General features: G+C 38.0%; 1 protein-coding gene across 4 annotated transcripts in view; it reads right to left on the bottom strand.

Annotated features, from left to right (window-relative positions):
• Positions 1-1381: 1381 nt before the first annotated feature.
• Positions 1382-14323, bottom strand: part of SLC2A9 (solute carrier family 2 member 9) — a 123568-nt gene continuing 110626 nt past the window's right edge. For all 4 annotated transcript variants that reach the window (XM_032186523.1, XM_032186522.1, XM_032186524.1 and 1 more), the window contains one exon: positions 1382-2499. In XM_032186523.1, coding sequence (XP_032042414.1) covers positions 2242-2499 — 258 coding nt within the window. In that variant the 3' untranslated portion in view covers positions 1382-2241. The remainder of the gene's footprint in view (positions 2500-14323) is intronic.

Below are 14323 nucleotides of genomic sequence, written 5' to 3'. Positions count from 1 at the left end.
AGTAATTTTCATGAGAGAATCTAAATGAATGAGAGTCTGAATGAGAGAGTCTGAACTTGCCAGTCTTGCCCTACAGGCAGAAGAGGAAGAATTTATTCTTGAAATGGTCTGGAGGGGTGGTATTCAAGCTCTTTTTTTACACAGCCACCCACTTAACAAGCTCATGTAACACATGGACTAAGCAACTAAAGCCACTGAAAGATGACATGTCCATTTGCTACATATACAATTTTGGAAGTGGTTATTGAAGACAATTATCTTCAGTTTTCTTCCATAGTATTTGATTAGTTTCTATATCTGATTATCAGTTGGTATCATCTTGATTTACTGTTTCTTAAGAATAGCACCAGTATCATAAATCTGAATCTTCATTCGTAATTCTTTTCCTTGTATGTATCTTTCATTTCATCTTACTTGTTTATGTACTTCTGTCACAGTAAAATAGCAGAAATCCACGCATAAAGTCTCAGATCAATTTTTCTTCTATTACCTGGTAGTGAAATTGCCCTATCATGTAATCTGTGTTGTCAGCTTACAATGTGTGTAGTAAATAAGCCACAAATAAATAAATCACAGTATAACCTATACAACATTTACTAGTGATAGCCGAACATCAGGACCTCTGATTTTAATTTACAGTATAAAACAAAACATTAAGCAGCTTGTCAGTCGGGGAAATCTGAGCAAAACAAGTACTGGAAAATATTGTTCCACATTTATATATGTGAATATATGTATAGTCATATATATATTTATATTTTGAATATATATGAGTATATATATGAATATATATATATATTTAAAAAATCACAAATTTCTTCATTACTAAATATTACTTCTGGAAGCAGCTGATTCCACCTAAATGCAGCACTTGCTTCTTTGCCTTACTCCTTACTGACAGCAGCTGTAAGACTTACTGACTTTTCATACAAAACAAGTTATCTATTGAATTTAAAAGTGCTTATTACCCCCCTCAGCATCCAGGTACCTAGAAGAGTCAAGAAAAAACATTATCATAATTGCAAACTGGAAAGATGATATTCATTAAAAATATCACAAATGTAAGGGAACGGATCACCTAACACCAGGCAGCCCGCTGAGTCTTGCTATCATGAAATTAAGCAGACCTTGGGGACAGTTTTACAATGCATTAAATAGCTTAGAAACTTATAAACATGAACAAGGTCCAAAGCTTCAGAATCTAATGCCCAAATGAAAATTAATGTTAAAATAAGAAATAGGTATCCAAGTTCCTTTGGAAATCTGATTTTTAAGAAACTACATTTATGGGGCCTCAGGGAAATTTTGGCTCCTAGGGGTTGTTTTAAAAGGAGCTCAAAAAGAAAAGCCAAACTAAAAAAAAAATAAAATAAAATAGAAAAGAAACAAACAAAAACCCTTGGGAAACATGGTGTTTGATTTTTTTTACTGATACACCCTATACATCAGTGTTCTTTCACTTGACCGTGAGGTTTAGCTTTTCTTTCATATTAAAGATTCTACAGCTATTCTTTTATATATATAAATAATTTCCACAGAAATGCAGTGCCAGCAAATTCCGAAACTACAGGCAATTCTATTACTAGTTGATCAGGATTTGTGAGAGAGATGAGAAAACTGATCAGTACCTGCAGCTCTCCATTTATGTGAAGCTGGGAGGCTTTTGGATGAAGCAATGGAAAGCCAAAATAGCTGGAGATGGACTCAGAGGTCAGGGTCAGGGGAGCGTCACCAGTCTTCTTTGAAGCACTCAATCTCACGTGCAACTTTAATGACACATTGGAAAACGTGGAGAAATGCAAGCTGGTCCCATTTCAGGTTTGCTTGCATTGATTCCCAGCAGCCTGATCCCAGCAGGGATCTTTTCCCTTTCATCTCCTGCCAAGTGCACACACACCCCACCATTACCACACAGCTGTGTTCTGCCAAATTCTGCTCCCCAAGGCCAATTTTCTTCTTCAAGTCTATATTGCCCACCCCTGTTGCCATACCACCTATTTTGCAGGTGCCCAAGAAAACTTTGGCTCTTAGTTATTTAAACAGCTGCTGCTCCTCCCGCCTCCCACTTCCTCTACACTCACCCTAGCTGTTAACGAATTCACCAGTACTCACTTAAAAATGTATTCAAGGAGGAAGCAGTTCATGCTGTCACATTAAAAATACAAGTTGTACACCGCTATAAACATACTGAATGAAAAGAACATGTTTTCCCCCAGTCCCCCCGAAAGAACATCCTTGTTTTTACACAATTCCTTTTTTGGTTTCCCCATTGTCCACCGAAGAAGTGAAGTTTGATTCTTGCTCTGCACTTGATTTCCTCTCTCCTGAGTAGTGGTTCATTTCTTGCATTTCTAAAGAGACCTTATTCCTTTTTGCAAATGCTTGGCTGATCTCATTGAGTGTCTTGTTTTTTGTTTCAGGCAGGACAAAAAACAGGTAGGTGGCTCCTGCGAAGCAGATGGCAGCAAACACTAGGAAGCAGTAGGTCTGTAAACCACTCTGTGAACAGAAAACAAAGGAGATACGGTCATTGCATATGCTAAGGGGACAAAACTCAGAAGAAAATCAACATCAGGAATGACTTGAACGAAAAAGTGAGTGGCATGGCATAATTTTTAAGCAAGTACAGTAAGTGCTGCCATTCATTGCAAGTCACAGTGCCTTAGAAGTTCATAAAAATGCATGAATCTTCAGTTCTTCCAACACTACCAGTGGCCCATAGACAGAGAAGCAGGCTCCTGGCAGATAGGTGCAGATCTGCAATCTGGGCAGCACTGGGAGACACCAGACTGGGTCCAGGCATGAAGGGTGCAGGTGGAAGCAGGCTGCTTCTTTCTGCCTGCACAGCCTAACCGAGCCTTGCTTGCGTGTGGTATTGCTGGAGATGAGGCAGGTTTTTCACCAGGTTGTTCTGAATACTGCCTCTCCATTTCTAGGTACAAAAAAAGAGGCATGATTTTGCAATATCATGTGCCTGTACGTGACACATGAGAAACCTGTCATAGCCAGGAGCATCCGTATCACAGTTGTTACAAGCTTTGAGATTTGCAAAATAAATGAGGGAAAACAAACAAATGGCAGACATTGGTGTACTTTTGAAGGTTACAGGAACTTATAGCAGGAAAAAAAACAACCAACCAACCAACCAAAAAAAAAAAAAAAAAAAAAAACAAACAAAAAAACCCACCACAGAATGTATTTCTTTCCTGCTAGAGACTAGTGTAAGAATTACTTACCCCAGCTTTTGAGGAAAGTCAAAGTGTCCAGGATACCCATAAGATTTTTTGACCTTCCACCTTCCTCTATTGATTTACCTCACTATGTGTTCTTAAAACCAGTAAACATTTTTGACTTGCTTTTACTAACAAGACTAAAGTTAGTGAAAAGTAGCACCTCTATCTCCACAAATAAGACAATCTTTCTGTGGTGCCATGTGTGAGGTCATGAATACAAGGAGAAATGGATGTCTCAGATGTAAAATTATATTTTCCAAGGCAGGGGCTACCCTAGGAATATCACCCATGAAGGAGGAAGCAGAAGACTGCTAAGGAGTGCCAGGGCACTAGAAACTAGATAAGTGAACTACTTCTCCAGCCACTTCCACAGAGAGCTGTCCCTTGCCACAAGCACCAGCCGCCGCCCCACCTTGCTCCTCCATCCTCCATGTGGAGCTGAAGCAAACCCAAAATCACCATGAGAAACCACAGCTCCTATTCAACATTTTTTAAAGCTTCCTTTGGCTGTGAGTTCCTTGGAGACACAGCTTCCTATACATACATATTTACAGTATAAAGGCATATTTACATATGCCTTTAAATGCGTGCATCTGAAACAATCCAGACAGGGCTAGAAAATGAAATAACACCAATTTTTCACATTTTTTCTAATATACTCCAATCACTGTCAGTTATCTCAGCTCTATAGTGTAGGCTGGGTAAGGTCCCTGCTTGGGGGCTAAGGGTTTATAAAATTCTTATGACTACTTTTATGTGTCACTTGCTCAATATATGCAAGTGAAACATAGAAATATATACATCATATCTGGCATAGAAAAAGAAAATGAAAGAAAACAACAACAACAAAAATTTCTGCCACAGCTTTTTTATACTATGGCTGATATCCAGCCTGCCTGGCCACAAAGTTTTCCATGGATAATTCATCACCTAGTTCAGCCCTTCAATTCCTGTCTGTAATAGGAAAAGCTGGAAAGTGCATCTTCTGAAATACTGCCTATGGACTCTTGAAATTATCAATACTTTTTTTTTTTTTTTTTTTTTTTGTTAAATCCTAGAAGCATGAATTCCTGAACAACCTGACAATCACAAAACAATGAGCATGGGTGATGAGGGGGAAAATATTCTGGGAAGGGAACTGATATGACTTTCAAGTTTATACAGAGGCAGAATCAAATGGATTTAGTAGACAGGAGAAAACAACTTCACAGTGCCTCATAAATCATTCTGTCATGTTAAGAATACAAGTTTTTCATTGGGGTTTTCTGCATGTGAAATTGTTCAGTGGAATGATAAGGCTCCAATATGTAATCGCATTTTTCCTTTTCTAAAATCTTTATTGAACAAAACTTTCTCCTTGATGAAAATGAACCATTAATGCCTTGTTTGACTAAGCTTTGACATCTGTGTATCTTGGTGGTACAGCCACAAGCTTTTTCCCTCCTTTCTCACTCATGTTTATTTCTTTGCAGTCCATTATCTGAATTAGTGTTTATCTTCTTTGATCTGTTTCCTTAAACCTTTCATAATTGAACTGAGTTTATAGCTTATTTTCAATTATTTTACATCATGTATTTACATGGATCGGTAATTTACATTTACATCGTGTATTTACATTTATTGGTAATAAACTTGATATCTTTAATTTCTGCAGATCCCTTTAGACATAGCCCTCCAAGGGCCTCCAGATGAAGTTCCACAGAGAATAAGCTAAAAATTATATTTTCTTATAAATTCTACAAATGAGCTCTGCGGTAAGAGACCAAGACTTTGTAGTCCTTGTATTCAGCAGGATTCGCACAATGGAGCCCTAATTCCTGGACTGCAGAGCAATCACAAAATGCCTTTTTCTCACCAGCTAGTCTTCAGTCATAATATTTCTTTAAAGCTGGTTATCATTTTACACACCCGGAAAAGAGAAACACTTATATTCATAAGCCTTTTGTAACTCAGAATTCGGCTAATATCACCTGAACCTGTATTCAGCACAGAAGAATGTGAATTAAATTACTCATTATAAGCATGAAATCTTACATCTATACTGCACACTGATAAAGGATGTAGAACAGAAGTACAAGAAAAAGCAGAAGGAAAATGTCAAATCCTGCATCCTAACTCAAAAGAAACCCTTAATGGGGCATGGGTGGGATGCAGCTCAGACTAGATTTTTAATTCACTTTTATCAGTTTCTGACATATTCTGAATTGATTGGTGCCAGAGTGGGGGGATCAATAAACGGATTGGCCACAGGATATCTGATGTGTCCATCAAATGATGCTGAAGATAGCATAATGAGCTGGGAAAAGGGTGAGTTACTGAATGATGGGTACTACAAAAAAGGTACAGATAGATAGATCTGGCTGGAAAATGGATCTATGTTTTTGTTCCATGAAAATTCTGAACTTTCTCTTAATTGCATTATGTAAAGTATGTACTATTCATATTACTCCAATGAAACCTGTATCCATCATTTCTTCAGTGTGCCATCCTACATGAACAACTGAAATTTAAAGCTGCCAAATGTTTTAGGTGGTTTCCTGAATAACCAGGGCTCCACCTCGTGATAGGCTTGCAGATATTCATTCAGAGTCAATACCAGATACACACAGGAATGTCCTTAAAGGACCAGGCTGTCCACAGGTTCCTGAAGGTCACCTGCCCTCCCAGGTTCCTGGCGTAGAGTTCGAGGAGAGTGAACATGCTTATAGCTGCAGTCTCTCCAGGAAAGCACCTGTTACATACAGCCTGTTTCTGATTAGTCAGCAGGCTACTAAATCCTCTCCAAGGCAGGATTTACACTGCATTTTTAAAGTACAGTAAGGGTAACTGGCACGCAGGATATTTGAAAGTTAACCATAAACTTTTAAAGTCATCACCTTCTATTTTTGTATTAGTTTTTTAAGGAAGGTGTTTAAAACATAATGTTTCTATAAATGTGCTGCCTTGAATTACTCATTTTTATCCTCCCTGAATTTCCACAGCTGGTCAAGGCTCTGAATTTGCCGAAAAGTGGAAAACCAGGAAACAATTCACTTAATGCATGCATTTGATTACCACAAAAAGGAATCAAAGTCAAAGCACTTAGGTAATTCTTCCAAATCAGATAATGAAAATGGGAAAATAGATATTCTAGGCTGCCCTAGAGTCTTACACTAGGACTTGCTGCTGTTACCTTTGTTTTCTTATTTCCTTTTGTATTTCACAATAAGGAAGTCAATGATATAATCATTTTGGATTTCTTCTCTAAAAGTTCCATGGGAAGGGAAAACAAAAAAACAAAAAACAAAACACAAAACCAAACAGACAAACAAACAAAAAACACACACACACAAAAAAAAAAAACAAAAACAACCAAACAAACAAAAAAAAAAAACACAAAAAAACCCAGGAGATTCCTGCAATACAGCTTTATGCAGATGACAGATGAATCCCTTTACCTTCTCCGCCTCTAAATTTTCCCCTTGCAATGTCACAGCCCCTTTGGCACTGGCAATGGATGCCTGCATTTGGAGGTTACCATGAAGTTTAGAGTCATTAGATAAGGGCCAAATTGGATTTTTGAAGTGATGATGTCAAATAATGAGGGTTAGATGTCTTACTAAAAAGATCAGCAGCAGAACAGTTATTCATGTAGACATTTGACTTTATTTGCTTTGCTTCAAATTTGTGTAACCCACTGAAACAAATGGATGAGAGAATACATGTCCTTTACCCTTTGCCCTTCTTCAGATCCAGACATAATTTAAGGTTCTACTGAAGGTGCAGGACAATGAACAAGGACAAAGCACTAAAATATAGTATACTAAATGTATTTCTTAAGTAAAAAATAGAGCAATTCTCAAAGGCATGAACTACAACTTCAACCCCAACCCTCACATTTTTATTACCTCCTCAAAAAGTTAACTTCTCTATATTTTACACTTGAAGGTGATTGCTACTAATTATGAGCTTTTTTTTTTTAAAAAAAATTAACATTCTGATAGCCCACATTTCATTTCATTTCATCTTTGAGGGAACTTTAGCCAATTCCCTAAGTACAGATACACTTTAAATATCAGTTACTTTAAATATCAGATGTATATACGAAAACTTAAATTAGCTTGATTGAGGGAATCCACATATAAACTTCTGTGCATACCTTTGCTAATGAAATTTTTGCATAATAGAAAAAGTCATCAAGTAGTATTATGCATTAATGAAATAATGAAAACCCAAAGAAAATCGTGCTGGGTAAATGAATTTCAATGTACAAGAGGAAAAATCTCAAGTGTAAAAATAAGGAAGAAAAAGAGCAAATGTGCAAGAGAGCCTCTGGTAAAATGTATAGCAACTCAGAAGTACTACCTCACAGGGCAAAATAAATTAGTTTCTGAAAAGGGCAAAATAAACACACATGCAGGTCTTTCCATTACACTAGTAAGCAATTTAAACTAAGGCTACAAGCCGTGTGGCACCCGTATCTCATGTTATACTGAGCTCCATCTGGATCACAGATCCAAGCATGTTATTTTTTCAAAACACCTAATTCAGTTTAAAAATAAAAGAAAATCAATGCTTACTCAATTTCCAACTAGTGATAATTTGTATTCTACTTCTTTCATATGCCTTCTACTCTAATGTAAATAGAAAGGTTCTAAGAAGATTCAAACAGTATTGTCTTTGAATCCTTCACTGAAAAAGCCAGCTAGTAAAAACATCCACTATCTGGGGGACGTGACCTTCCACCCAGCTATTTGTTTTACTCTCTTGTCATCTCAGTAGCTGCCTCTGCCTCTCAGCATCAGCATTTGGCAACCAGAGTGCCAACCCTGACCTCCTACACCAGGGCACCAGAATTAGATCTCTACCCACCAGCTCAGCAACTGGGCACATCTGACTGTGACAGGCTGCAGTACGCTGCACATCTACAGCCATGCCCTAATTTTATTGCCCTTTTGCAGAAAGGTTAGGCAAACAGAAGCACTCAATGCCAAGGATTTCTTCACTGAAAAGGTGTTTTCCAGCTACAGCTACAAAAGATACAGGCAGCTCTTCATAATAAATATTTAAAACGATCCTTTTGTTATACATTCTCTATTTATTATGCAATCTCCTTAATAACCTTCTCTGTTCATTGCTTTACTTTTCTGAGAGCAAAGGCATTAAAAATGTTTGTTGCTTATTAGAAAGCTTTTTCTAATGTTTTCTATGGGACATTGATGGGGTGGAATAGGACAGCCCCAAACATCCCATCAGTTTGTCAGGTATTATTGAAGCCGGCATCAGATCTATCCATAGTAAAAAGCACATTGTTTTCCATTGCCTTTCTGAACCAGAAAGGAATTACAGAGGTCATTTATGTCGGTTGCTTGGTTCCCCAGCCTGAAGAGCCAGGCACCTATCTATAACGTAAGCATTTTATGCAGGTCCTTAATATAAAGTTAGAATGTTCATCTCTGGGATCTATAGCACAATATATACCTACTTTTTGAACAGGACCCTGTTTCCATTTACAGGGAAGCAGCACAGAAAAGATGACAGCAGATACATGTAACTATTACGACTTCATAAAATCAATGTTTTTTTATAACCAGAACAACCATTCAAACTACACAGTGATTTTTATTAGTCCCTGCAAAAATGAGATATTCTGTGCTATTGCTCTGCCAGAGCTGCAAACCATCATGCAGTTTATTATGATTGTTGCCTCAGCCTTGCTGCAAAAATGCTGCAAGAAAATGATGCCTGTCTCCTGTTTTGGGATAACACAGGCTTCTCCTGTGGCAGATGTAAGAGAAGAGGAAAAATCACTGCACTCCTCAAGGACTATATGCAGGCCTGGAAGATGGAGAATTCCCATTTCTAAATGTGCTCCATTCAAGTCCTCTTTCTTTTTCTTATGAAATAGCAGCAACAATTAAGTTATTCTTTGTCATTTAGACAGGGATCTACATCATTTTCTAGTACATCCATGCAGAGAGATTTGAAAACCTCCACCAACCGCTTTGCCAACACTTCTATTGAATTCAGACTCTTTCTTTCCTTGCTGTTGGCATGCAGCCCCACAGTGCCTCACTTAAAAGTCAAACTCCACCTAGTAGAATCAGTTTTCCACTTAGGAAGCCTGTAATCATAGCTGGATCTGCTCTGTCATCCCTGGAAACATTTGTATTAGAAGGAAAGCCTGAAGATGAGTTGTTCTGGAAAATTTCTGCTGGGATAGAGAGAAATCCAGAGCAGCAGCTGGTTTCTGCAGGGCAGGGAGGGAAAAGGAGAGCTCCTGGCAGCCACTGGACAGAGGTATTCCCCCAGCTTAAGCATGCTCAGAAGACTGAAAGCTTACATGAAGATGGCAATGGGGCTAGTAAAGAAAGGTACAAAGGGGAGGCAAAAAAAAGCTCAGCCAGCTATCACCATAACCCAGGGAGAGGGGGGATACACATGGGGCAGTGGGGTGAACAGCAGGCAACGGCTGGGAAAAGCACATGTTATGGGGATGTGGTCAGTACCAAAATGTATCGTTGTGCCTCTTCCTCCATCTCTTTATCCCCCCCTTTATCTCTTTAACCTCTCTTCCTCCATCTCTTTATTCCTTAAACATACTTATTATGAAACAGGTAATGAGAGGTATTTAAAGAACCCATACAAACCCCCAATTACATTCAAGGCGGTCAAAAATGAGTGATATCCCTCCATCCTCTCTGGCTTGCATCTGTTTCCAGTGTGTCACTAGGAAAGCTGTTATTCTACTACGTAGCTTAATGTATCCATGGAAAGATTCTAATTTCAATAAAAAACATAGTGATCTTTTGGTGAGTGCTTTTTGAATATGCAGTGAATATACACCATAACCTTAACACCTAAAAACAGATTCTGCACAGTCTTTTGGAAAGTGAAATTATTATGACAGAAAACTTCTGGAAGAATCTGCTAAGTTGTCCTGCAGCACACTACTACTTTACCATGTAGTCTTTAAGTACCCCAGAACAGTCTAATAAAACAAACCGAAATAAGAAATAAGAATGCATCAGCATGTAGCGAAAATAACATATTCACTTGTCATGTCCTGATATTAATTGCTAATTATTAATGCTTAATAATTCTTTGCATTTTCTTTGCATTTTCACAATGTATTACATTCTTTGCATTTTCACAATGTATTACAAAAATAAACAGCACCTGTTCCCAGATAACATGGAACATGTAACCCCCATCTGGTTACAGAAGTCTGTCCTGCAAGCTTTATTGAAGAGTAACAGCTGAACACTTGCTGAACACTATTGTACCAGGGGTTTTCAAGCATTTTTCTGCTGCTGTAGTTTGTTGTCCCATCTTTTTGCTTCAGCTCATTACACCTATTCACACATATATTAATACTTGAATTTCTCATTTACTACGTCCCTGCCCTCCACAATCCAGCACCTCCTGAGCATAAACATTCCTACCACTCACTACTGAGCATAACCATTCCTATCACTCACTCTTTAAAACAGATTCTTGAACCACAAGCTCCAGAAAAGTCAGGCAAGGCCCCAGATTTTCTTTCCAGCAACATAAAATTGATCCACAAATAATAAAATTGAGTCTGGCTAAATTAATAAGGGTATGCCTGAATTCCCTGGTGTACATGTTCATTTACCAGATTTGTTCATCTGAATGTTTGGGAAATAGTTTCTTTTTATAGATGTGCCTGTGAGAAAGAGAAAGCAGAAGGCTTATAGACAAGCAGACAAGTTTGTTTTATATGTTCTTTAGCCATTCATATGCTTTATATGTTCTTTAGCTGGAATAAATGTCATGTAGAATGATAAGCTCCTTATGGTTTGTGAGTGACTTACATAAATGCCACTGCTTGAAATATATTCACCTGAGCTCTTCAGCCAATAATTAAAAATGCATCAAAACCTCCACTCTGTTCTGTTCAACAGGATATTAAGCAAACAACAATTTGCACCAAATAAAGTAACTGATGGGTGAAGGCTGAAGTCGATTAAAGTTAATACAGAAATAGATGCAATTTTTAATTCATCACTGAATACTTTATCGAGAAATATGAAAGCTACTGCAAACCTTCAGTGCTAGTTTAGTGTTGTAAAAGTGAAATACACTCTAGTGCAATTAGCAAATAGAGATGCTGATGTCAGTCAGTCATATTTGATGCTGCCTTTACCTTAAAATTGACAAGAATTCAAGGGTTCCTTTGGTCAGTTTCTTTTTTTTTTTTTTTTTTTTTACTTCCTTTTTGGTCAATGAATCACTACTGCCAAAGGGAAAATGATCTGTTTCCTCTTGTTATCCATAAAAAAGAGAATATATTAAGCAGTAATAAGCTCACAAAAGTATGACTAATATAACCTTGAAGGACTTCAGGTTAGAAATTCCTCACATTTCCTTGGATTCTTGATTCTTGCTCAAGTTGTTCTGAAATTCACGACATTTTCTCTGATGTGCCAGAGGAGCTTAACATTCGAATCCTTTTGAACTGGAGAAAATAAGTGAACTTTTCTCTGTCCTCAGTTGTTCAGTTAGCCTTCCCTATCTCACATTTTTTTTTTTTTTCCAGATGGAATATATTTAGCTTTGCTTTCTTTTACTCCATCACCATTTTTGCTTTCTCCTATAATTTCTCAGCATTTTACATTATTCCCACTTTGCCCTTCTGAATTCCAAGAAAGGAGTGAGTGCAGTTGTCATCTCACTGTTTTGGATTTGGCATTCTGCCACCACAACCTGAAACAGCCCTTCTTGCAGGGATTACTGATGTACCACAGTGACACACACACACACACACACAAAAAAAAAGCTTAAAGGAGCCTAGTGAGCCGCATGTGTGTACAGTTAGTGCGTACACTTAATGAGACACTTCCTGTTCTGAAGGCTTCAAAATGTCAATAAAATTAAAGGAAACCACCAATGCAGATGCCAGCCAGTCCATTCCCATTAGTAAAGTAGTCTCAGTTCCTGATGGACATCTGTCTGCCTGTCTTTTATAGGTCTACAGTGATGGGCAAGCTACACACAGCATTACAGTTACACTATTCTCATGGTTAAAAACTTTGTGTGACTTCCTTCTTGATGCAGCTACCTTAAAATATAATATGAATTAGCTCTGCTTCATCACCTTACTTCCAAGTGGCAATAATGACCAGAACAGATCTGGACCCAGGTAAACAGAGGATGGATAAGCAACTGGAAGTGGGTCAGGTATGTCTGGAAACCTAAATTGGGTATCAAAGCACCTCCCTGCTCAAGCTGTTGGCTGAACTAACCCCTTTGTAATGCTTGGCTGATTAAGAGGACTTCGTGCTGTACCTCATTAAATGTGAGCTTCACATTCACTGTAGCAATCAATAAAATAATCCATTTTGTTGCAATGGAGTTTGATAAAAAGGCTTTAATATTCTTCATGAGTGTTTCAGAAACCTGGAAAACAAGGCTCAGTTCAGATCTGACAGAGGCAGCAGAAGCCTCCTGGGATGGAACCACATGCAGCTGAGGAGTTGGGTCTTCTCACTGCTATTAGGATTCAGCTCTGACCAAACAGGCAGGCTGCGGTATATGGTGTAGGCAGCAAGAAAATAGCATCCTCTTTTGAAAGTACATACTAGAATCTTTCAAGTTCTTTATTCTTTCTACCATTGAGTACTTTATGCTCAGTCTTGCAGATTAAATGATATCAGCATCTGGCAGCTCTGCCCTTAGTGACATTAAAAAAATTCCTAAGGGCATCTTCCTGCAGCAGTAAACACTACCACCTGTACAGCTGGGTCCAAGAGCCCCACTCGAAGTTAAACACGCTGCTTCTAAATAAGCAGGGATGTAAATCCCAAAGTTTCTCACATTTCAGGACTGTCTTTTGAGAAGCATTGAGAAGTTCAGGTGCAAATGCAACCCAAAGCTGATTTGGGGTGGGGAGAAGTGGGCAGAAATACAGCATCTGTACTGGAGAGTGTACAGTGCTAGTATAGAAAGAGAACTGAAGGCACTAACATTGTTCCTAATATAACCATATTTAGTATTCAAATAGCTCTCTGCAGGAAATAGCTTTGTGTATTTTCCAGGTTAACACCCTTCCCACAAGTGATGAGGATGCTCTTAACTGACTTTGAGCTTAAAGAATATTTATTCCAATATCTACTACACAAACATCCACACAATCCCAGTGTGGAGTCAGGCTCTAGGAATGAAAGATAAGATTTGATATCTAGCAGGCTCTACATGTTGAACAACAGTCAGCAAACTTAAGCCATACAATGCACTATCTTGGGAAGAAAAAACAAAAGCTGCATAACCACTGCTGTAATTACTCTATTTCTAAAAGGCTTGCAACTACAAGTCTATATTTAAAAAGCACATTGCTAGAAAGAAAGTACACACAATACAAAGAACAGACCTTCAAAATTCTTCTTTATGCTGTCTAAAGACAGGTATGCTTTTGCTCCCTCTGTGTCAGCCTCACTGTTTTTCATTAATCCTCTTTGTGTATTCTAGTCAAAGATTAATTGAAGCCATATACTAAACTTTTTAGCAACATAGAGGATTTATAAAACACCTACAACCATAGAACTATAGATATGTTTGAGTTGGAGGGATCTTGATGTATCACCTTGTTCCAATCCCCCTGCCATTATTGAAAAGAATGTTTCAGCCCTACCACCCAGATGAACATATTACAAATGTGGAAATACCTGGAATTACTCACTAAAACTTATGCACTCACCAAAACCAAACCAATATATTAAGAATATATTTGTTCTTCCCCTTAGCAGTTCCATTAGCTAAAAAAAAAATTACAGAGCTAAGTGCTAATTATTCTACTAGTGCTATTCATTTCAGTCAGTGTACTTAAACTGAAAATCTGACAGATGGAGGTATATTATCTTGAGCTGTGATTTAGTTGTATATCAACACTAATGAGATTAGAACAGAGATGGAACTGAGGCACTTGTGATGAGGGAGACCTCTACACCCAAGTACATCTCAGCTATGGTGGGCTTCCTGCTCTCTTAGTATAGGACAGTGAAAGTTTTACCCTTAGCATGAAAAGACTTTCACAGTGGCTTGCTCCTACAAGAAATAATAGTAGCATCATTGATACTCATGTGTTCTCA

This window comes from Aythya fuligula, chromosome 4 (genome assembly GCF_009819795.1).
Source record: "Aythya fuligula isolate bAytFul2 chromosome 4, bAytFul2.pri, whole genome shotgun sequence".
Classification (NCBI taxonomy): Eukaryota; Metazoa; Chordata; class Aves; order Anseriformes; family Anatidae; genus Aythya; species Aythya fuligula.
Note: the sequence above shows the minus strand (reverse complement) of the source record. Positions and strands in the feature narration are given on the sequence as shown.